Source organism: Coturnix japonica, chromosome 10 (genome assembly GCF_001577835.2).
Source record: "Coturnix japonica isolate 7356 chromosome 10, Coturnix japonica 2.1, whole genome shotgun sequence".
In the NCBI taxonomy this organism is placed as follows: Eukaryota; Metazoa; Chordata; class Aves; order Galliformes; family Phasianidae; genus Coturnix; species Coturnix japonica.
This window is the reverse complement of record NC_029525.1, coordinates 15,818,515-15,843,358: the sequence shown is the minus strand read 5'-3', so window position 1 is coordinate 15,843,358 and position 24,844 is coordinate 15,818,515. Positions and strand designations below refer to the sequence as shown.

Sequence of the window (24,844 nt, the reverse complement as noted above, 5' to 3'; positions counted from 1 at the left end):
CCGATGGCAGCAGGAGGCTGCATCCAGGTTGGTAATAGATGCATGTAAACAATAGATTCAATAGTGGAAGCTGAGTGAGTCACTGCATTCCTGCATTCAAGTTGTGTAACAGGATTCAAAGGCAGAACTAGGACCAGTGAGTGGGCCAGCTAGATAATGACAATTATTCTTGGCAGGACCCAAAGAATCCCCAAACAGCAATGAGTTCAAACACATACAGTGTGCTCACAAAGAGCAAACGGAGCAGGCAGCACAGATCTTATGCTCTCCTGGGATTGCTCTGCCACTACTCCAAAACTGCTCATCAAATGAAATAATCCACGCACGTCAGAGTTATAACCATGAGGTTTGTGTGCCTCCACATTAACCGACTGCATTTACATAACAGAAAGACATAGGAGAGTTCTCAGAAGAAGAGCTGAATTCCCAGTGCAGAAATTCACGTATACCCTCCCCTCATTATTTGCTCACACACTGATTTGCTTATTTGCTGTATCTTTAAGCAAGAAAAACTTGTCAAATCACCACTGCAGAATAAAAGCGTTCGCAGTTCTTAACACTTAGCACAGATTAAAAGCTTTCCCATGAAGGATGCCTCACGTTGCTCACTATTCAATTGGAGGCATTTCCTCCAGAGAGAAATGCAGGCGACAGAAGTCAAGTATTTTACAGCTAACCAGAAGCGTTCCGCTATTGAGCATCACAGAAAGATGCAGCGCTAACTAACCAAACTAAACAAAACAAGGCTTAAGGAACAAGCAGAATACATACGGAGGAAGGGAAGGGTTCCCAGAGCTCCCTGTGACGCTGGTGAGGAATGTCTTCAAGCAAGAGGAGGAGGACTCTGAATCAAGTATCAGGTCTTGCTTCATCGTTGCCGATAAAAGCCGAAATAGGGCTGCAAATACATGAGCTCCTATGGAAGCTGCTTACTCAGTACAAAGCGTCAAACACACCTTCATCCCACACGCAGCACGCAGATGCTGCCTCCCGATGAAGCATTTGTTGCAAGGGGGGAACACCGTTAAGACAATGAACAGAAGGCTGTTCCTCAGTGCAGAAACATAGCTGGGTTTTGGCTCAGAGAAGGGCAGCAGTGCCCGGGAACTGAGGGTTCCAGGGAGAAAAATAGGGCAAAAATTAAAGGAAAAAGGAAAAAAATAAAAAGTAACAAAAAGGAAACAACCTGAAGCATCTGCCCCTTCCTACAGAGACATTTCCACCCACGGATCTATTATATTACATAAACGCAGAGCTCCCCATCCGCCCCAGCAGTAAATCACTGCAGTCCCTGAAGCTGACAGCAGAACTGGAGCAGCACCCGTTCAGCCTGGGAAGCGATGCTCTGATTTTAGCAGCTCTCCTACCCCGAATACACACTGCCACATCGTCTGGGAACATATTTGCATTCACATGCTGAAAAAGCACAGATCCTGTAAAACATATTTAGGAGCTGCCGAGACACGATGCACATATTGACTAATCCCACAGGCCTTGGGAGAAAACTTCTCTTCCGAGAAATCTATTCTTACCACACAAACAACCCAACATCGCTCTTCTTGTGAGTGAAACTCCTTGCTCTGAACTGCAGCCTTTCTCACATGGCTCTAATCATCAAGCCCTTCCAATAAGGCTCAGTGAACTGATGGATCTTTCATACACCCAACACTCATTGCAACTCGAGTTCTCTGGGCAGCCTGGCCTGGTGGATGACGACCCTACACATAGCAGGGGGGTTGAAACCAAATGATTCTCATGGTCATTTTCAACCCTTAATCCTGAATCCTCCCGCTCCCCATCTGTGCAGGTAGAGAAGCAAGTTGCCCCATTACCGTTCTGTGGCTCCATGTTGCTCTCTCTGGAAACAGCGGATTCCTCCGTCCCCACGCACCAGTACATTCTGGGTCTGAGTGGTGAGGATCCAACAGAGCAAACTTTCTGCAGCGCCTCCAACTGAGCGTGGTCAAAGCTGAACGTCAGCTAAATGCAGGGCAGAGCGGCCGCTACCAAATGCCGTCCTGATGGAGCATCGTTTACCCTGATTGGAAATCAACAGCAAAACAAATTAAATCATTCCGGTATTGATATTGCAAGCAGTGCATCCCCATGCACTCCAACACGGCTGAGAACATGCTGCTTTGAAGAAATACACTACACAAATATGAACGCAACGATTTTCATAATAGCTTCGTTAAGAGCGTAGCATGAATTAAGATGGGAAACAAACAACATCTCCTCTGCTGCTCCCAGTTTTCCTCCACCAAAGCAGCTGTGTCTGGGTGGAGGATATATGGGGTGGGCAAAGGGTCACAGTTGCAGCCCCACATTCCCCACAAGCCCTGTGAAGGCAGAGGGCTGAAACAATGAGACGCAGCTGGAAAAATCCTAAAGGCAACCTCAGAACCTTTCCCACCCACAATGACTGCAGCTCTGGTGTGAGAAGCTGGAAAACGCTGATGTCGACACTGAGAATCCTCTATAGAAAGAAGAGGGCTCAGAGAGACACAACAGCTTCCCTGCCCTCTTCTTTTAGTGAAGTCCAGTGCTCTCAAAACAGCTTCTTGAAGTGCATCCTGCATGCAAACCAAGCTTAGGAGCTCTCATGCTGGCTGCATATGGCTCAGGTGCCTTCCAGGGCATTTCTACCTTCTCACCTCTTCCAGTCTACACGCCTGTAACATTTTCTCCCTTTTTTTTTTCCCCCACACAAAACCCCTTTTCTTTATCCATAGAGATTAAAGGCTGACTTTGCAGTCGGTGCCCAGCTGACACCAGCGCTCCTTCATTTTCTGCTTTCAGTTTCAGTCTGCAAACGCATCTCAGATTCAACACAGCAACCTTTCTCACCTATTAGATCCCTATTAGATTTTCTCACGTCTGCTGTGCAGTGCCGAGGTTTGGACCAGAAGCTCTGACTGAACAAAATACACGACGCACCTCCTGGTTTGGTAAGCAGGGCCCAGGTGTGTGAGTGGCTTCCTGAGCTGGGGATGGGGTCACTGATCCACCACCACCACCCTAAAGCTGCCCGCTCCTTCCTCACTGCACACACAGCACTTTAACCACAAACCAAGTGTTAAAAAAAAGACCTCACTGAATGCTTCATCAGCTGTTTCCAGGCAAGGGTTTGAGTTTTAGGTGCACTTATGGCAAAACTCGGCTTCTGCTGATCCCTATTTTATGGTGCCTGGCAGTGGGATGCACAGCTCAGAGCTGGGCAATGGGCGAAGCCACATACTGCAGTTTGGTGCTTGGGAGCTTCTCAAAGATGGGAAAATTGATTTGGGTGATCACAAGAAAAGAGGGAAGGGCTGCATGGAGGCACCTGCACACCCACCCCACAGCTGAACCATTTTACAGCCCTAACTCCAAATGGACACAGGTGTGCAGACACAGCCCTGCATCACGGCCTCCATTCATCAGAATGCAGCCCCAGCACCTGGAAGGGGCTGAGTAAGGAAACTTTCACTTGGGGGTGTGAATATATGCTCTTCATATACAGCAAAAGGAAAAGCAATAGCACAATTTCAATCACTAGTTCCCTTTAGCTGCAGCTATGGCAGCGAGTGTTGAGCTGTCAGTGCGCCGCTGTATTTCCGTATTTCAGGGCCTCTGTGTCTATTAAAAACACCCCCACAGCGCTTCTACCTTAACCAAGACGTGCCCAGCTGTAACACGTGCAAATACCGCGTGTGGATTTGATGTAAGGAGAGAGAACGGTGCCGTGTGGGTCCACTGAGCTCCGCAAGAGCACGAGAGCACACAGCCGGGGGAGGGCTGCAATGCCATCACATGTATTCCCAGCCTCTCTCCTGGGACGCCGTCACCGCGTTTTGCTACGGTGCAGCCCCACGGGAAAAGCACGACGGAAAGGGAGAAGCGAAGGCGCTTCGTGCGTCCAACTGAGCAGGAAACGGGACCATCGATCCCAGCCAGCTCCCGTCTGCCGCCCCCCCCTCCGAGCACACGCAGCGCCCGCCGCCCCCTCTCGCTCCGCAACTTCGCTCCCAACTTTCTTTCTGAAGCTCGTTCCCCGCTTCTCTCCGCATTTTAAGTCCCCTCCCCCCCCCCATCCCCACCGCTTCCACCCGCCCCGCAGCCGGGGTTGCGCTGTGCCACGGGCAGCTGTTACCTCCTGCGTCCCGGGGCTGCCGGCTCTCCGGGGCCACCTCCTCCTCCTTCGCCCGCCTGGCTGTGCGGCGGGGGAGGCGGAGGGAGGAAGAAAGGAAAAGGAGCGGGGCAGCCGCGCGGCGCCTCCTCCACCACCGGCCCCGGCTGGGCCCGCCCGGGAGCCGCGGTCAGGGCGCGGTCGGAGCCGCGTCTCGCCTGGAACCCCGGCGGCTGCTCGGGGCGGTCCGGTCGGCAGCGCCTCTCAGCGCCCTTCCCCGCCGTGGGGCGCAGAGGGGACCGCGGGGCTGCCCCTGTGCCGGGCTCGTTCCCCACGTCCATCATTCGGTGTCCGCCCTCTCCCTCGGTTCGCCCTACTCGTGCTTACACCGCTTTAGTTTTGCGCGTTCTTATTCGGCAAACATTGGACGGCACAAGGGCCGCACCGCCATCTCTCAGCCGCGCGGGTGCTTCGCTGCTCGGATCCGTGCCCTGAAGCCCGGCCCAAGCCGAGCTCTGTTTTCTGAAGGCTGCTCCTTCCCCGGATCCCGGAGCTGCTCCTCCGGATAAACACAGCAGCATCGCCCCCTGCCTCCCGTCGGGCCGCAACCAACACGAGCGGTGCGCGCATCCCTGCCCACCGCAGCGCCCTGTACCGATATACGGCTGTATCATCCCCACCCCACGGACCTTGTGAAGGGAACGCGTTTCGGCGTGACTTATGTTATCCATAACGCTCCCTTCAACGACACAGGTCGTTCCCTGGACTTAAATCAAGAGATGGGGCTCTTGAGGATGGAAAAAGCCACACCCGTAGCTGCTGCTGCCTGAGGTTTGTTCTGCAGCGCTTTTCTCGCTGTGATTACGGAGTCACAGAGAAGCTGGATCCTCACAGGTGCTTTAAAGGGTGTTCAGACGGCCGTTAATCTGCATCTGGCTGCAGCCACCTGTTGGACACACTCTGCACTTTCTATCGCGTCTGCTGCCTTTTATGCCTCACGCTCTGGTTCTTAGACAGGCCCTTCTTATACTTTTCTTTTTGGCACCATTGTTTGGAATAAGAATAAAATCTCAGATCACAGTTTGTTTTGAGAGAGGCCACAATTTCCCTTAGCACGAATTTCTTCATCTTTTTTTTTTTCCTTTTCCAAATCTCATCCTGCTCTTCCTCCTGACTTTACTCATAACTCCATTGCTTACATCACTCTGTCCCTCTGTATCTCCGTGCTTCTCCCTTCTCACATTCGGCTGCAGAGCTCCCGAGTGATGCTGCTGCAGAGTGGAAAATGGATGGGATTTGGCTGTGTGTGTGTAGGGAGGTGGTGGCTGTTTGTATCTCTTCTCACCTGGTTTAGTGGTTGGTGACCCTGCCTGTGGCAGAGGGGTTGGAACTACATGATCTTTAAGGTCCTGTTCTACCCAGGCCATTCTATGCAAAGAGCGTTAAAAACGGTGCTATGTTCTTGCTCTGTCTCCTCTGCAGATAAAGGAGATAAGACAGGAATGTCTCATCATGGGGCAGTCATACAACAGTGGCTGTGTCTAAGAGGGTTTCACGAAGCCCCGTCTGGCAGCATGTTCTGCATGAAGCCTTAACCCCTTCCAGTGTGCAGGCAATAGAAGTTTCCCATTCCCATTCCTTCCTTGGAGCCACATCGATATGCAGCACACAGAAACTATTTCACAAAGTTCAACATTTATTAGGAACTATGACAAAAAAGATACCCATAGTCTAAAATATATACAAGAAGTTTAAACATAGCATTTTCATGTACCCTTGGCTATAAAAATACATTAGATTAACTGTATCCTAATTTATAAATATAGTTTTGTTGGTTTTTTGTGTTTGTTTTTTTTTCCTTTTTAATATAAAGTAGTATTTGATGAAAGCCTTACTGTGCAATGAAAGGATATATACCCTCAGAGGGGTTGCTTTAAAGTTAGTGTCTACTGTTATATAACTTAGAAAATTCAGTGTGTAGAGCCAAACCCTGATTTATACAATAAGAGATACACTGACTTTTATAAAACTTGATATGGGGAACGACAAAACAAAAAGAAGTTGAAATATATATTATACATATAAAGCCAGAATAGTAGGATTGTATGAACTTCTGATGATTTCAGTATTGACCGTGGTTAATCAAAAGTGAGTACAGAGATACATCAGGATAACCAGCCTTTTACTGTTTGCCTTACCTCCATCCTGCCCCAATGCAGCCCCAGCAAACCATCCTGTAGGCAAAAGTAAAATGTTTGTCTGAGAAGACGTTTGAGCTTGAAGTGTATTACAAAAATAGGAGCTTATGTACAGTGTTCCCATTTGGCCTTTCGTGGGGTAAGGGAGGGCATTTCCTTTGTTGGATGGGGAGACGTGCCCGTCTCACAGCACCGTGGGAGGACAGGCACTCTGATGTACACAGCTGGTGGAGGTATGTTGCTTAAGTTATCAAGCAGTATTGAAGTGCAAACTAATAAGGAAGTTTAGGCTCACACAAACTTTCCCCTTCACTCACCATCGCCCACCTTCCTTCCAAAAAACATCCACTCATGCAATTGAACTCGTTACTGACAGCTACCTCTCTGATCACAGAACTTACTGGTTAAGATCTTGCTGGTGTCACAGAACAGAAGTTAGACCTTTCTGCTGCAAGCCCTGACATCCAGAAAACTCCAAGCAACAGCAGTCAGCAGTGCTCTGTGGAGAACTGTCAGTGTTCCATGAGGAACCTGCATCACTTTGCTGTCAAAGGATGAGCGTAACCAGATCAGACAACCTTCCTAACCAGTTGACACTACAAAATCCTGCTTACTTGCAGCTCTTGTAGGCATGGAGCTTCTCATATGTTTGCAAGTGGTTCTCCAGCACACAGTCAGGAAAGTAATGAAGCCAGGAACTGAGGACAGCAGGCGGATTTTCATTGACCTTGTAGTAAGCAACATCTGGGCATGCAAAGAAATGACTGCAGGAGATTCTAAGGCATGAACTTGGTGTGACAGCCACTCCATGGGTGCTATACAAGGAAGTGCATGATTACACAACTGTAAGCGACAGACAATTCATGGCAGCTTATGACAGCACTTACTGCAAAGTGCTGACACGTTTAAGTCCAGCCACAGCTTATTCCAGGCTAACTCATTTGTACACCTACATGCTTAACATTCGGTACGGGCTTAGGAGCACCTGCCTTTTTATACTGTACTTCCAGTAATCCATTTTAAGCTACATTCACAAGGGATAAAGAAGCAGTGAGAAGAACTTGTTTTACTCTCACAATGATAGCTCTGGCTCAAAAAAATGAAGAGATGTTCACACAGTTGCAGTGAAAGAGAGAGGAGGGCAGCCTCATGCAGCTCTCCTGCTCCCTCTCCCAGAGCAGAAGGAGTGGCATGGGGTGTTTTCCATAGGGTATCTACCATGCTACATGTTTAGAATTCAACTTTGTATCATCACGGTAAGTACAGTGCAAAATCCTCTTGCAAAAAGTGCTATAGTGAAGGTATGAGATACACTGTGACTCAGTCAGAGCCAGAAGAGCTAGCAAGTTTGCATTTACAGCATGTACGATGTGTGCACACCAAAACATCAGGTTCAAAGGACACTTTAAAGTCTAACTCTGTCAGGTGACATGCTGGCCCCAAAGGAGTCCTCTAAGAAACTCCCATCAATTTCATTCAGGGCTGGAATATCACCAGAGTGGAAGATGCATGTATAATTAGAGAGACCAAGATAGCTCTTTCAAACATTTCTTTACAGATCCTTCCATGAAAGCCTGCACTCCCAACTAAAACTCCAGCTGCAGTCTTCACACAAACTCCATCAGCGTCAGTTGTATTAGTCCTACCACACAAGTCCATTTATACCAAGTGAAACCCAAGTGCATCCAAAGAAATTTAACAGTCAACTAATTGCTAATGGTACCAGAAGTCTCTTTAACATGCCATTGATGTTCAGGTCCTTTAGGAGTACAGTTTGAAAGCAGATGTCCTGCTAACACTGTGACTGATGAGTGTTTCAGGCACAGGTAGCAGACGAGTGTTAAGCCAGGGACTTGTACAGCACAAGTGTGTGCTGTGCTGCCAGTAGGGTCAGTTAGATCAGTTTTCAGAGAGCCAGTTGACAAAATGGAGTCCAGTAGATTCAGTGATTCTAGAGGAATAAAGTTAGGCATTTCCATTTTCTTTCCTACCCCTCCCCTCCCACTTGCTCTGAACACGTCCCCAGTGTGTCACATTCAGAATGTCAGCATTTTTAGGCCTCCTGTTTTCATGGACTCTTCTGGGACAGTTTAATGGTGACTGTTTTCACTTCAGTATATTCTGCCAAAGCATATTCACCACTGGAAAAGAAGAGAGAGAAAGGGACAAGCAGTTGTAGCACATTAATATGCAGTTCCTTAAGAGGTTTCTACACAAGTGCATCACAGATACATATCAACAGCTGCTGCTGTAGGCCACTAAAATCAGATGTGCACTCACACAAGATATCATTTTGGCTCACTGTGTCTAATAGTCATGACATACATTCACATGCACATAACTTCACTGTCACAGAAGAAGCTTTGAATGCTTCTGGCCACAGTAACTCACAAGATGACATCTTATTACTCTCAAACTAGTGAAAACTAAATGCTATTCTGATAAGTCATAGAAGAAATAACCACACCAATCTGCACTGCACACTGCAAGTGTAAGTTTACAAGAAAACTCAACATTATCACCAAGTCACAATCATTACTGCATTTACAATTCACAAGTAAACAAAATAATGCACAAAACTTACAGTTCTCTGCCATTTCCTGACATTTTAAAGCCACCAAAAGGAGCCTGTGCATACAGAGCATTGTAACAGTTGATCCTACAATGAAAACAACCATTGTAAAAAGACAGCACCGAGGAGAAGCAAGGTGATGACAACAGCAGTGTTATAAAGAAAACAAGGCTGAAGTCAGTCAGTTTTCTCTTCATACAGTTCATTTACTTGAGAAATCAGATTTTAGCAGTAAAATCTTGTTGTGCTGCAGAAACAGAAGACATTCGAGTGGTGCTCTGAGCTTGCCTCATGTCTCAACTTCTTAACCTCTAATGGCCCAGACATTCACGCTTGAGCTGGATTTTATGCTTGTTGAGAGTTGTGCTTAAAGGTAACTGAAAGCCCAGCCTAGCTCCTAATTTAATTCCAACTTGGTGTAGGAACTAGATGATCCATAAGGCTCCTTCCTACCCAGGCCATTCTTTGATTTTAGAATAAACACACTTACTACAAAAGCTGTCTAAATGCCCACCATCCACTTCCAGGCAGAGAGAAAAAGTTAGCTTGCATTAGACATTTGTCTTGTAGCAAAGCAGAAGTTCTTCTACCCAGTTCAGGTAGGCATTGCATAGAAAGAGCTAATGCAGATACAGAAACTCAGTGAGATGAAATGACTAAAGAGAGCCAGGCATGGCTTGGTGCTGTAGGACTGCACCTTCATGTATGTATACATGTGTCCTACAAAGCTCTACATCTTCCTTTTAATGTATTTTTCAAAGAGGAAGATTCTTCTGGCACAAATTCCTTCATCTTTAAAATTGTTCCAATATAGGAAATGTTGTAAGCAAAAACCCTTACTTATCTTTCTGACTGTGGTATGATGCCATCTACTGCCCGTACTGACTTGTGCAAGACCCCTTCTGATATTGCCTTAAGATCATGAGCTGCTTTTATTTCCTACATACATGGTTTTGGAAGTCATCACATCTGGTGGAACTTGGTAAAACATCTTCATTTTCTGAGTTACCCAGAAGTGAAGAACTACAGTGACTGAATTGAGAAACACACTATTTCATGCCAGACAGTATGGTCCTCACCCTTTGATAACTGGACATTGCTTTTGAGCAAAATATCAACAATTAAAGAGACCCATTAATGTGACCTCCAGCACTTGCACAGGTTTCCAAATTGTTCAGCCCTCTTCATTCCCAGCAAACAAAACACCAGGTTAAACTCGTATTCCATCCTGCTTACCAGACGGTTCCCGACTGCAAGGCAGAAGCTAATGTTAATGCTCTGTCCAGATTCTTTGTGAACACTGCAGCTGTGAGTCCGTACTCGGTATTGTTGGCTCTTCTTATGACCTCTTCTATACTCTTGAACTTCATAATAGGTTGAACTGGCCCAAAAATCTGCACAATTAAACATCAGTATAAGAAAACTTTTTCTACTCATGGTAATTTTGAGGCAATCAGAAGCTCTGTTTGGATAATATAACTGAAACATTATATACATTTCACAGCCTTCAAAAATTCACTAGAAGACCCTCTTAACAACTACTAATTAAACGGAATACAAAGAAAATACAGTGATGTGGTAGTTAATAAATGTTAAAAGCCACGACTAACAGATGAGCTACAAAAATCAAAATAAACAGGGTTAGATCTGGACAAGTTTCAAAAAGTCAAAAAGTGTGTTCCAAGCACTGCAGGTTTTCTTTAACTTCCCTTTTGCCAGTGTATGCAGTTAATTTGCACGCAGTGCATTTCTGAAGGATGTGTCTGACCAGCAACTTGGCATCACAAGTTGTCAGTATAAAAGCTGCCAGCACAAACTATACTTGCCAGCTCTGGGATGGAGTCCACCATCAAGCACAGTACTGAAGGTAGGCACCATTCTGGCTGGCATAGCCTTGCAATACAATAATCTTCCACCAAAGGTGAGAGAAAGTCTCACTTGTGCCAGATTGAGGGTCAGTCCAGGAATGTGCCTGACCTTTAGGCACATACAAGTGTTCCTAAGTATTTTCTTTTATTTTGGAGGATCCAGGTGTCAAACGGGAGCCTTGTTCCTAGGTGAAAAACATGTATTTGCAACTAAACCACATACGAATGAAACTGGATAAGCCTCATGAATCACAGCTTGGGATTTGGAGTCAGTTCATTACAAAAAGGCCTGTCATGGGATTTTCAGCTTTTCTTTCTATTTTTAGAATGCAACTCATGCCCAGACTGACTGATATCTTCCCCTGGTTCCTTGGAGGGCCAATTGGACTTCAGCACCAACTTATTTTCCACTGGGGAACATGATGAAAAGTAAATTAACTACATTTCAAAGGAATAGCACAGGATCTAATTACATGCAGCTTGTTCAATTTTTTTCTGCATATGAATAATGGAAGTCAGACTGTCAGATCTGCATTTTGCTGGCTTCAACCGTATTTTCAAATTGGAAAAAAAAATAGTCTCAAAGGATTTCACCATGGGAAGTGAACCTGAGATTATTTCAGATGCTAACACTAATTGAAAAACGGTTTTCAGTGGCAGTGTAGCAGGGTTCTTCCCTCCCTCCTCACCAGCTGCATGTTCTGGAGTTCTTGTTCCACTTTCCTACAACAAAGCAGCTCCTTTTTATGAAGCAGTGGAGCAAGGACACCCATTGCATTCTCTGTCGCTCGGGATCAGCCTGTAACAGAGCTGAGCAATTTCAAGTCCACTCAGCAGGAGGTGCAGAAGAGCACACAGCACAGTCTGTACAGAGTAGCAGAGTCTATCCATCTTCAGGCGACCTTTCAAACTATGGGGCAAAGATAATGCAGAATTGCTCCAGCCTAACACCATCTCAGTTATTTTTACTGAGCTTTAAAGTCACAGATTGTCAGAAACAGCTAACACCACCATTCATAGCAGCTGTATCTAGGTGAGGCATTGCTTATATTCTGTTACATCAAGTGGTCTGGAAATGAGATCTGAAAGCTTTAGGGTAGTGTTACCCACCATGGATTTGTTATTGCAGAGTGAGTACACTCACAAGGCTATCGTTTTCCTTTGGGGAAAGGCAATAAAACAAGGAAAAGTATGAGTACATCAGAAATGGCTGACAAGCAGAGTCCCCATTAATTGTACAAAAAGACAAAACGCTGCTAAAATATTTTGACAGTGTTTTTGCCTGCACTGCTCTTTTCCCCCTCTCACATCCCCTCAGCTCTGTACCACCCCAGGTTGAAGCTCACCTTGCAGATACTCCATTAGCAGAGTACAGATTTTACTGTTTTTAGGGTACTGTGTTAGGTAATATGTGAGATTTCTATTCTCCTTTCAGGTTTTCACTTCAAACTGTGTCCATACATCTTTTCTACATCCATCTTCCCACTCACAGGAGAAAATGCATGTAAAGGTTCAAATGACATGTACTGTACCTCTTCTTTGGCGATACGCATGTTGTCAGTGACCTCTGAAAACACAGTGGGTTTTATAAACAGGCCTCTGTCTTCAATGGCAAGACCACCGCACTCCAGCTTAGCACCTTCTTTCTTCCCACTTTCTATCAGCTCCAGGATCTTATCAAACTGTTTTTGGTCAATCTGTCAGACACAAAAAGAAAGCAGGCAGTAGTGACTTCATTATTACTGTGCCAGTTCTTCATGATCCCCTGTATGAAAAGCCACAAAGATCCCTGCTACTGGGATGGCTTCAGTGCGGTGCAGTTGCACTCTGTTTTTAAAAACAGAATCATCTTTCAAGGATCTCAAAGACCACTAACACTGCAGCATCTTCTGGTTCTCTGAACTGGCAGGAGACATCGCTTCATAAGCACAGAGGTCACACACTGGGAAGATGTGCAGGAGCCCACAGCACTTCTGACCATGCTCAGCATGGAACACTGCGCTACAGGTATAGAATCATAGAACAGTATAGCCAGTTTTCAAACAAATGGATGTGGCTATGCAAAGATACATAATTAAGCAACGCTACGCCTTATTACAGCAGGCTGCAGATGGGAAAATACTTATGAAGATGTTAAAAAACCATAAAACTAACACAAAAACCAACAAATCCATGGCGGTTAATTAAATACAAGACTCTGCCACTGGCTCATGGTTGCCTGGCAGCCTGGGAGGTTATTCTGAATGCCAGTTATCACCAAATGCTTGTACTGGTTCAGTGCTCCTCCCAAGACATCTGTTTTAATTTTGGCAGGGCCAGTTGCCAGTTGGGACTGTTTACACGGAGCATTTCACATTTGACTCCTCCAGATTACAGACTATATCCTGTCTCTTGTTAATCCTGGCCACACGCAATCCAAGTTTTCATGCTTTTAGACAAATATCAAAGCTTCAGGAGGGTGTCCTTGGGGCACTTCTGGTACAGCGAAAACAGAAAACAGTACATCTCCTGTCACACAGATGTGCATATCACATGTGGTGTGGGCTGCTTGTACCGAGAGCCCACGTTCCCTCATGTGTTAAGGCGCTACCCAAGAAAACACTTGATGCATGCCACTGCATGAGGAAATTTGTACCCTCGCGTAGGACACGGGGTGTCACAGTCAGTTTGGCAGGTGTCAGGCATATTGTCTATTTGTCTGGTTGCTTAGTTGCCAAATGTAAATAATTTGGAAATATCTGCAACTGCTTTCCATCCTGGCATGTCTGTGATCCAGACCAATCCAGTTCATCCACTTCACATCACAGAAAACAAAACAAGGATATTTATACAGCTGTAACTGGTTGCAAGGCAAACTATAGTTAGATTAAAAGACATTGGGGAAAGAAAACATTTGTAAAAATGACATGCAAGGGTGGAACTGTTTGTCATTGTAACTAGAGCTTGCAAAGCTTGTTTAAATTCTGTCCCACACTCTACTATTATTTATGGTTTCAGGATTGCCTTCTATTAAAAACACATGATCTGATAGAGCAAATTCTATTTTTTGTCCAACTCATTCAAAAGAAAAGGCTTTTAAAGATCACCATAATGCTGAGAACCCCCAAATCTTCAAGTCTTGTTTCATTCAAGCCAAAACTGAGAAGCAGATTCTCCTTTCCCAAGCCCAGAATTTGTAATTATATAGAATAACCCCACAACTGTGTTCAATAGACTGACAGACCCTTTCCACTTAAGTGTTCTACTTTCATGCTTTAATTCTAATATATATGGTCTAATTCTAATATATGGTCTAAGAAAAGAATTCACTGTCTTAAGGGCCTGGGCTTGGGCTGAATAATTTCTGGCTAACAAGTGCCACACAGCAGTTTGTGTGCTTATTTTCTTCCTGCAGACCGCACTTCGCAGACCTCAGGTTTTACAGCAGCAAAGCCAGCCTAGCCTCATTTTGATGTAATCCCTGCTTTGGTCCACTAGGACCTTAGTCTTATATAATGCACTCTGCTGTTCACAGTTTCGTAAATGCCCTGGTTAACTAAGTTGTCATCTGGGCAGATTTACTTTATTATTTCCTATGACACAGTTCACAGGATCTCCTATTTCACACAATCTGAACTCTGTATCAAAGTTCCTGGTCCTGTTGTCTGGCTAAAAGTACCTGGAACTGGTGAAGGACCAAAAGGACCACAGGCTACCAAAACCACAGCCTATGGTCAGGCTCCAACTCATCCACCTAGCTAGCATATAAACCAGCAATCATCCCAGAAAGAGGTCTACACAGCAGCTCCTGCATGGTATTGGTAACACTGTGTAAGCTGACCCATAGAAGGACAGTAAAACAATGACCTGGACCTGAGGCAGCTGAGCCCTAAAGCAGGGAGATGAAGAGAAAGATGAAGAAAGACGTTTTCTTCTCCTGGTGAATCTTCCCTTCTCCATCAGTTTAAAATAATCCCCATCCTTCCAGAGCAGCAGGTTACTGCATGTACAGAGAAGTCTGGAAACTTTACAGTTCAACAGTAGCTTGTGGGCAGGTGTGAATCTCTGCTGCCTTCAGAAATATTTTAAGCCCTTGTGACACTGTATTATGTTTTTTCTGCTTGAATTTCTGTGCATTACATCATAAAGGGGAAAGCAACCATAACTGCAGAGGAAGTGGTTGTTTCTTTGCACCAGAGCCACATGAAAGCTTTGAGTTTAACAGTTTCCTTCCACTTTCTCAACACTTTCCCATCTCGGACTGCACACAGAATATTTCAAGTGTGTGTGTACATATCTCTGGTAGCTACGAGGGTAACAGATAAGCTAAAAGAAGGAGAAGAGGATATATGGACCACATTTACAACCTGGCCAGAATCTCTGTGCTTACTGCTACCCTTAATTATAGGGTCTGTATATAGCAGTGACAGCAGAGTTGTGTTCTGCCAGCCTGGCAAGCACCAAGGGCATAGATGAGCTGAAATAAGCAGCCAATAACTGCTACCAAAAGCTGGGTAAGTCTTAGGATGACATTATATAAATCTAACAAGTCTAAAAAGCTGAGAGCTCTTACAGGAAGTTCACAGCATGCTGAATCTGTTTGAGGATCAGCTCATCTCTCCTGAAGCAAATTCCAACATGGGATTATTTTCCCGAGAGTGCTGAGCAATTTGAAATCTCTTTCTAGACCAGTTACAGGGAAAGATGCAGACTCAGCATGACCTAGAGATGTACATCATTTTATTGCCCTTTCAAGAGGATACACATTTAAGTTCTCCCATGCATGGATCATGTGTGAATGTGCACAGAGATCCAGGCAAGGGATGGCAGATATCCCCCCAGTCATCCCTCCTCTGAGGGATCCCATACAGCATCAAAGAAGAAAATCTGTGTCATACTACAAGCATGATGCCTGGGCTATAGCTTTCTGGGATTCTCCCTTTATTTTTGGAAGCAAACAGTGGCCCTGCAGAAGATCTGACTCAAGGATCATCCTCCTCCAGAGATCTTGACTTCAGCTTGGATTGCCTTGGAAGGAAGAAATAAGATGAAGGCTCTGGCAGCACTGACAAAACTGTTTGCAACATCAGCTTGGCATAGTTCTTTCTGCTAATTCAGCTGAAACTTCTCCAAAGGATCAGAAGCAAGGCAGAGGAGGATATGGAAAGCGGGGAGTCAGGAGTCTCTGGGTTTTAACTACTTGTCATCACCAGCATAGCCAAACACAGCCAAGTAGCTGAAATGGTTGTTTCTGCAGCTGCACCCATCTGTGCATTGCTGGTCCTCACTGCAACATGCTTTGTATTACAGTACCAGGGAGGCAACCCCTTCCATAATGCTGGATAAGAAGTGAATTAAACACATTTGTGTTTAAAAAAAAAAATTACAACATAACATTTCAACTGTTTTGATTGATTGATATTTAAAATACAGAGAAAAATAAATCCACAGTACATTACTCACTCTTACAGGCTTCTGCTGGAACCATATTTCACATACATAATATTTACAGAAGGAATATTAAACAAAAACAACCAAAAAAACCAAACAACTGCTCTCAGGCACACAGTTACCTGGGGCCCTTGCTCAGTTCTTGCATCAAAGGGGTCTCCCACAAGTCTCTTCTTGGCGTACTCCACACTGCGCTTGACAAACTCCGGGTATATCTGCTCTTCCACAAACACTCGTGAGGCAGCTGTGCAGCACTGTCCTTGATTGAAGAACACACCTTGGTGGGCACATTCCACTGCCAAGTCCACTGCAACACAGCCCAGGAGGGAAAAGCGTTACCACACGCACATTTTCAGCCTTTCAGTGTTCTCAGACTTGCTTTTTGTCCCCTTTCTCTTTTGAAAGCCTTCTCAAAAAATGCTGACAATGATCCACACCCACCGAAGGCATTCACAGGGGCTCACACTGGCTTCAAACCAGCTCTCTGATTATTTCCCCTCCCTCTCTTGTCTTTTATCTCATAGTCCAGTTTGCCACAGCCACAGATATCCTCTTCCTTAAGGAGTCATTGAGGGCATTAACCAGTTTCTGTCCACATTGGGAATTCAGATGCAGATTCCTAGATACAATGCAAGTTCTCAAAGACTTATTTCAGCACTGATGTTCAGAAAGCAATGTGCCCAGCACAAGGTCATCCTTGCTCTTAAGCAGGGGTTTTCTCCAGCCTTTGGGGTGAAGGTAGTGGCAAACAGCAGCCCTGCTAACTACCAAAGGACAGCAGAGGCAAACAGAGCATCACATTGTCTCTTACAGCAAATAAACACAGCAGCCAGTACTTACAGTCTGCATCTGCACACACGATGCAGGGGTTTTTTCCTCCAAGCTCTAATGTCACCCTTTTCAGGTTGCTCTTAGAAGCAGCTTCCTTGATCAGTTTTCCAACCTGCATCATTGAGACAAAGAAAGGACATGGGCAGTTTCCCCTAACAGCGTAAATGTGAGAAGCATGGTGCCAAAAATGATCAAAGAGCCTAGCAGGCAGCTGAAGCAGACAGTAGTCAGTGCTAGTATTCCTAAACGGTTTGTTTCCTACTACTGTTATAAGCTGGATAAAGACCAGCCCTGGAACGAATGGCAGATCCGAAATGATGGGCTACATGGGAGACTTACAGGAACTGCATTCTGAAGTTACATGCTACCTACAGCTGCAGTACAAGGCATTTGTCACTCAACACAAGCTAGTGAGCAACACTGGCACTCACTGGGGCTCTAAGGTCTATATATCATTTCTGCCTAATAATATTGTTGCCCTGAAGTGCAGCTGTGAGCAAGGAAAGCATGTGATGACATCAAACTGAGTGGTGTAGTTGACACAAAAGAAGGAAAAGATGCCATTCAGAGAGACCTGGACGGGCTCAAAATCTGGGTACATTAAAATCCAATGAGGTTGAACAAGACCAAGTGCAAGGAGCTTCACTTTAGTGAGTCTGGGGGAGTCCTGGTGGACAAAAAGCTGGACATGAGCAAGTAATGCGAGCTTGCAGCCCAGAAAGCCAACAGTATCCTGGGCTATATCAACAAAGGGGTGGCCAGCAGAGAGAGGGAGAGGATTGGCCCCCTCTACTCTGCCCTTGTAATGCCCCATTTTGAGTACTGCATCCAAACCTGAGGCACCCAGTACAGGAACAATGTGAGAAGCTGTTGGAGAAGGTCCAGAGGAGAGCCACTAGGATGATTAAAGGGCTGAAATAGCTCTCACATGAAGAAAGGCTGGGAGCCGGGCTTGTTCAGCTTTGAGAAGAGAAGGCTCAGTGAGAGGAGACCTCACTGTGGCCTTTGACATTACAAAGAAATTTTTTGCCCTGGGGGAACTGAGGCACTGGAACAGGCTGCACAGAGAGGCTGTGGATGTGCCATCCCTGGAGGCATTTGAAGCCAGGTTGGATGGAATACTGAGCAGCCTGATCTAGTGGTTGGCAACCCTGTCCAGGGCAGGAAGGCTGGAACTAAGTTGACCTTTAATGATCCCTCCAACCTAAACCATTCTGTGTTTCTACAAGGCAGCTAGCTGGCAATTTTAAATCTGCATTTCTCATGGTTTGCCTTTGTAACTCATGTGAGAGTCCCGAATGTAACAGTACAGATCAGTTCTAGTCACTCAGTAGCCTAGCCCTAGAGACAGGAGAAAAAAAGCGATGCAACATGCTGCAGATGAACATAGCTTCCCAAGAAGTATTACTACAAGCTAGGCTTGCCAGGGAGGTGCAAGTTAAACTGAAGGAAGAAATCTAGATGGGAAAACTCTCATGGAGTCTAGTCTGTCATCAGCATTTTCAGGCTGGCGCTGAGCCCAAGCTGGGGCTTAAAAACTAAATCAAAATGTATTTTGAATTAGCTTTACTTCCTGGCTCAGAAACAGTAGCATTATGCTGCAAATACTGCAGAGGTGCAGCTGAACTCACAGATGGGTGGAGGGGGAAGAAAACACTTCTAAATTACACACACATTAGCAAAGAATCTATCTCCCTTGGTGTTTCCTGCACACCCATGGATTAGAAAGACAAGCACAGCATCTATAGGAGTTTTTTGCCCATAGGCTCCCGCAGCTGAGGTTTTCCTTCTGCCCCTAATCCACTGCATACTCCTCTTTCATTAAAAACCCAAACAGATCCATGTGGGCTGGAAGAGTCTGTAAGCTCTATTGTTTTCACACAGCCAACATCTAATCTAGGCTAAAAGTTTATGATCTAGGATTTGGAGGGATTCATGTATCTGGATAAGCTCTAAGATTAAGCCAACTATCAAGAGAGTAAAAACTCATTGTGAACTTTTACTTTATGGCGTTCACATTTGTTCCTATTATTTCTATACAGAAACGGAAGCTTAACACACCTCCTCTTTTGAGTTAAGTTGAGCAGTTAGTATGTAGACAAAGCCACTAGATGGTACTGTTGTTAAATGCAATAGCTTTTATGTGTTTAGTGATTTACCTTTATTGGCCAAGAATTCCATTCAAGGTAAATAGCAATAATTAAGTAATTTGATTACACTAGGCAATTACAACTATAGGCATCAGAATGGATGAAGTCATCAAGGGATCATAAGAATAATATTATTCAAGGAAATAAGAGTCTATGCTTGCCTCAGCTGAACCTACAGGCATTAGCACTTCCATTCTTAGCATGCTGCCCCTTCTTCAGGGTGTGTGTGCAAACACTGTAAGAAAAATCTAGAACAGTGAGTGGAAAAACATTTATAAGCATGTTTTTTTGTTTTGTTTTGTTTTGAGAATTTGCAGTAGCAATTACTAGAGAGAAATTCACACACGTCACAGCTGAAGCTCAGTTCTATAGACCAGGACAAGCTACGCATTCCATTCCCCTACACAGGGGCAGAAGAGGATGTCTGTAGGTGTCCAATATTTCAGAGGCCTCACTGCCACCCCTCTCCTAAGCAAGGCAGCTGTAGATGTTTACAGGAAAAAACAAATAGAAAGGTGCTTTACTGTATAGGTCTCAAAAGACACTCAAATGTTAATCCCATCCGCATCACTGGAGGAAGCTGTAGGCACAGGGCCATGTTTTTATTTAAGTCCCAGCTCCTAAGAGGTAACTAAAGCCAAGGAAGAATTGTTCAGGGCTCTGACTGACATGTTTTCCAGCTACATACATATGCAGGGCAGGATTAGCAGGCAAACTTGCCCAGAAGCTCCATCAGGTCAATGACATGATGTTAAGTAACTGCCAGCCTCTCCTGTAGACTGTCTTACCTTGTGTCAGAACATCTATTACAGATCTTATAGATATGTGGCAGTTTGGCAAAAACCCAGTTTACAGAGCTGGGATTGTAACAGGCACAGGAACCGATAGTAAAAAGAGATGGACCTGACCTAGACAAATCCTGAACACTTCTGAGAACACGATAGAAAATAGTGTTGGAAACTGCTGATATTTCGTTGGTATTATACATTATAATTTGCTGCCTTAGAAGAGAACACAAAGAGGCACAGTAGGTGTTTTATGAGTAATCCATCACCTACCTTTGTTGATCCAGTAAAAGCAATTTTATCAATGCTCTGATGGGTAGAGATGGCTGCTCCAGCTGTGGGGCCATAGCCTGGTACAATGTTCACCACACCTGGAGGGAAACCCACCTAAAATGGAGGTTAAAAACAGCTTTATAGAAAGGGATTCTGAGCACTCTGAAGCCTCTCTACACTCCAAAGAGCTGCAGTTCAGTTCTTAGTACGCTTGAATTACTTGCACTGTATTCTTATGGATAAGGACCAACCCTAAAAACAACCACAGTAATTTCTATAGCATTTCCCCTTGTAAACATTTCTGAAGCACTTCTAGGAAGGCTGTGCAAAACTCCTTTATCTATGTAGCCTCACAGAAGATAAGTGAGCAAAACACCTTAGTCTTCAATAATGAACAGCACTACCTGAATTTACTAACCTCACTGAAATCAGTTTAAAGGCACAAACACACATTTCCCTATTAATATACAAGAAAAAGATATGCAAAAAAAACCCCAAGTATTTAACATGACTAGTGAGTGATAAAGTACTTCAAAGTGCATGCAGCACTTAAAAACTGCAAGTTGCAGACAAAGAGCCCAAACTACATCCATCAGTGTTTTCCAGACTTTCCAGTAACATGACTGTGTTCTATCATCTGGAATAGATGTGGGTGAAAATAACAGCCATGCCTAGGAAATGCCAGGGCTCAGTAAGAATTCTTGGAAGAGTCCCAGTGTTGAATCAAAGGAGAGCAAGTATTTTTGCCAAACTTGGTCCCCAGGTACTGCTTTGCAGATGGAGCCAAGGGGTAACTGAATGAAAGTTTGTTTTGAACAAAGGTTGACATTTGTGGTTCTTCAGGGGCCAGAGGGATTAAGAAGTCAGTAAAACCTCACTAGATGATGGGGCTAATAAAACAGGAATACAAGAGCAGATGGTAACAGACTTATGCCAGTTTCCACCACATTTACAGCCTAGATTAGCCAAATAGTAATTTTGCCAAAAGAGACAAATGGTAAAACTTCAGATGAAATTCTAGCACAAGGAGAAGTGTGGGACTTACTGGTCTGTTCTTTACTTCCTGAAATAATAGTTGCAAGGATTAAGCTCTTCTAAGCTGGCCCTTCCCAGCCAGCCCTTCCCTACCACTGATTGCAAAGGCTGTTTTCCCTGCATTTACTAGTGGAATGGCAGAATATCAAAAGTCTGCTTCATTCCTTTTGCCCTTTCCACATAAAATCTCAGTACATGAAGCTGCTCCTTCCTAATACAGAAGAAAACTGAAATAATTGTTTATGTACTACCTTACAAGAAATTCCTTTGCTAAAATTTAAGTTCTTGGTGTTTGTTTTTTGTAAATCAGGACAATCTGATTCTCCTACGCATGTGATAATGATAAATGACAGTTCAACAGAGTTCACATTTTGGCTAATGAGTTTTCAGAAAGAAATACTGAATGTCAAACTGTGCAAGTAATGGTGTGTTTGGAGTCAGCAGCAAAGCCACAAGGAAGCAAAAAATTGGTTCAGGTCTCCCCGAGCTAAATTTTTTTTCCTGTTTTTCTGCAAAAATGAAAGCCAAAATATTTTGATTGGCCTCGTATTATTTCATTCAACCAAACAAGTAGATTTGCTTGTGTACGAAGATCACCTGCATCCTTTTTTTGTAATCTTTAGAAGTTGAACTTGTTCTTCTAAAAACCTGCAAAGAGTTCAGCTGATTTTGGGTGGAGAAAGGGGCACCTTCAAATCAAATTATTCTGCCTTCATTATACTTCTGTCTTGAAGCACGACTACAAGAAATGGACAGTTTGGAGTTCAGCTCAAAGTATGAATCTTACCAGAACAGAGCTGCCATCTGTGGGCAAATACCATACAAGTGTTTGAAGAGCTGTATGCCAGAATGACATACAAAAGATCAGTTGCATGGCAGAGCTACTAGAAGTAATGACAACTGCACCCAGTGCTCGCTCAACTTGTGTATCAAGTCAATTAGCAGCAGGAGATACTCAAGTGGAAGTGCTTTTATACTTCCTTTACAGGCAAAGAAGCTCTAGGTGTCAATTATTAACATATCCTCCTGTCTTGTCTATCCAAGAACAAACAGAATCATCATTAGACTAAGTCCAACAAACAGACTTTTCCATTTGAGAGGCAAAAGCATACCTCCAAACATTTTAGTTTTTGTTCACAGCTAGTCACATAATTAACTGTAGGAGGCTGAGGATGTATTAACCACAATACCTGGAAGGTACTGTGCACCTCCCACAACCTCTGGACTCTACATAGATCTGAGGGCACCTGGGGTCCTACATGACAATACCTAAACAACACTTAGAAATCTTAGCTTATTGTATTCCCTCTGTGTCAATACAGGAGTTGGCTTTAAAGGCCAGATGTAGCTAAATTGTTCTTTAAGCCACAGAAATATGAAGAATTGTTTCTTATGGCACTCACTCTGCTGTGGTTGAATTATCTCACTTAAAAACTCACTGTTGTCTATTATAACCCTTTTTGTCCCATTGCCTAATAGAACTGAGCTGCAATCTTTTGCTCATTTGGGAAAGCAAAAGACAAGGAAGAAAAATAAAAGCATCGGCAGCTCCCTAAAGAAGGAGGAAAGCCTACAAAGTTCTATACTCTGTTACCTGCCATCCAGCCACTGCAACTCAGGAAGGCCTTTGGGAAAAGAGGCAGAATACAGGTCATTCTCACATCTCACTGTATATTTAACATCTTTCAAACCTACGCAGACAATTCAAATTCTTATGGTCTTAGAAGAAAAGTATCTAGGTGCCTTATTCAGATTTCCTTACCTCCTTAATCAGTGAACCAATGTACAGTGATGTGAGAGGAGTTTGTTCAGCTGGCTTAATAACCAAAGTGTTTCCACAGCACAGTGCCGGTGCCATCTTCCAAACCAGCATCAGCAATGGGAAGTTCCACTGCAAGAACACAAGGTCATTTGGATCAGCCACCTACTCATTTCTATGCAGCACTTCCCCCACCTTCAGACAGCTCAGGGAGAAACCAGCAACTGGGAACATAGCCATAAAGAAAAGTGTTTGCTTACAATACTGCATTTCCTTGGACTACAGAGTGTATCTTCTTCTACCCCATTGAGATCCCCAATATTGTTGGCAGTCCTCAAGTTAACTCTAAGTCAAACAAATCTTTGCATGATGCGACCTCATTGTTCACAGAAGTCTGATCACACTTCCGTAAGATTTTGTCTTTTCACAGAAACCATGGTGGAGGTAGTGTTCTGATGCATCACTTTTGTACAGAGTCTTTATATGGGAGAACTGAAGCTGTTCATTAAAAGAAACTCAGTTTTCTGTATTCTCTAATCCCTGAGGAGTTAGAAGTTACACATTATCATTCATTCTCAGGTTTATAATTAGAAAACTTCAGTGGGTTGTTCAGTCATGGAAGCCCAAGACAGCTCTTATTCTCCCTTCATTCTGTAAAACATTCTGTAAAACACTCCTTTCCAATTAGTTTTATTTGGAATCAGGAACAAGTCCACATCAGCTTCCTCTGTGCTAATCTGTTTCATGGTCATGTGCATTTGCAGATCTTGGAGCCTAAGCAAGAAGTGGAAAATCTAGCTCACACTGAATCTCAGTAAAGGTCATTTGGCAACAGAAAGGATTTCTTCATTAAAAATAATTAATACTGCTTCAGGGATGATGGAAGCAAGCCAGTAAGGGGACTTCTTGTCAAGCCTCAAGCCATGGGTCCTCAGCTAGCAAGAAAGAAGCCAAGTATGTCAGGAATCTACAAATTCACACTTAGAAATGAATTAGCAGTTTAGATTTCAAGAGATGAGTTCTGTTCTAACCCAGTAGTCCTGAGATAAAGTGGAACTTCAATTGATGTGCTGTTCTTCAGCTTTCTTCTCCCCGTTTTTCAGACCTGTTCCATTTCAGTGATTTCTCCAATGGCCACAGTCTATGATTTACCTATTTGTCTTTTTCTCCTAAGCCCTCTTGAAGGCCTGAATTCTCATATTTGGCCACCTGCATCTTCACTACTTTTCTACACTTTCAGAGCACAACACAACTCCACCAAGATCTTCCTATTGCAGAATGGTGAAAGTAACAGTTAGAAATGGATATGAAGGCTGCCTGACAATATCACCCTGCAATAAAGTTCAGTCATATGATGCACCTTCTAAAAAGTGCCCTCACTAAGAAGGTTGTTTAAGCATAGTCAAGCCACAGTAAAAAAGGATTGTTAACTGGTCTAGGGAGACTCACAGAACCTTTATATCAGGTTGGAGTAATCACATCCACTGACTGTTCATGCTAGTGATCAAACTGGAAAAAAAAAAAAAAATTGAAGAAGATTTGCTCTAAGTAAACTGGAGACAAATATGGCTTTGTTGACCATAATGATGCTTTTTGCAAACAGTGTATAACTTGAGATAAATCTGGTCTTATTATTGTATTTATTGCTAGTGTGAGGCCCGTCTGAAATCCTAGAAGTCCCACTATTTTCCCTTGCAGTGGCCCTCCAAAGCATCCTACGTGCAGGCTTTTAAAGTGATCAGTTCTGAAAGCGCTTCTGAGTGCCAAAGCTGGTTTAAGTATAACAGCAAAATATCTTTTAATTGATGATCAATTAAACTTATGACGCTGATGAT

At 44.0% G+C, this 24,844-nt stretch overlaps 2 protein-coding genes across 4 annotated transcripts in view; both read right to left on the bottom strand.

Annotated features, from left to right (window-relative positions):
• Positions 1-4,640, bottom strand: part of LRRK1 (leucine rich repeat kinase 1) — a 61,430-nt gene extending 56,790 nt beyond the window's left edge. The window contains exons 1-2 of one of the 3 annotated variants that reach the window (XM_015873417.2): positions 4,496-4,640; positions 1,833-2,038 (exon numbers count right to left, since the gene is read on the bottom strand). In XM_015873417.2, coding sequence (XP_015728903.1) covers positions 1,833-1,899 — 67 coding nt within the window. In that variant the 5' untranslated portion in view covers positions 1,900-2,038; positions 4,496-4,640. Of the gene's footprint in view, positions 1-771; positions 1,309-1,832; positions 2,039-4,132; positions 4,314-4,495 lie in introns of those variants that run through there. The other 2 variants (XM_015873416.2, XM_015873418.2) reach the window with 2 other exon arrangements.
• Positions 4,641-5,791: 1,151 nt separating this feature from the next.
• The window catches only part of ALDH1A3 (aldehyde dehydrogenase 1 family member A3), a 31,416-nt gene continuing 12,363 nt past the window's right edge, over positions 5,792-24,844 (bottom strand). Inside the window, exons 6-13 of the mRNA XM_015873450.2 lie at positions 23,013-23,141; positions 20,216-20,329; positions 17,017-17,119; positions 16,299-16,483; positions 12,279-12,443; positions 10,115-10,272; positions 8,891-8,965; positions 5,792-8,447 (exon numbers count right to left, since the gene is read on the bottom strand). Coding sequence (XP_015728936.1) covers positions 8,375-8,447; positions 8,891-8,965; positions 10,115-10,272; positions 12,279-12,443; positions 16,299-16,483; positions 17,017-17,119; positions 20,216-20,329; positions 23,013-23,141 — 1,002 coding nt within the window. The 3' untranslated portion in view covers positions 5,792-8,374. The remainder of the gene's footprint in view (positions 8,448-8,890; positions 8,966-10,114; positions 10,273-12,278; positions 12,444-16,298; positions 16,484-17,016; positions 17,120-20,215; positions 20,330-23,012; positions 23,142-24,844) is intronic.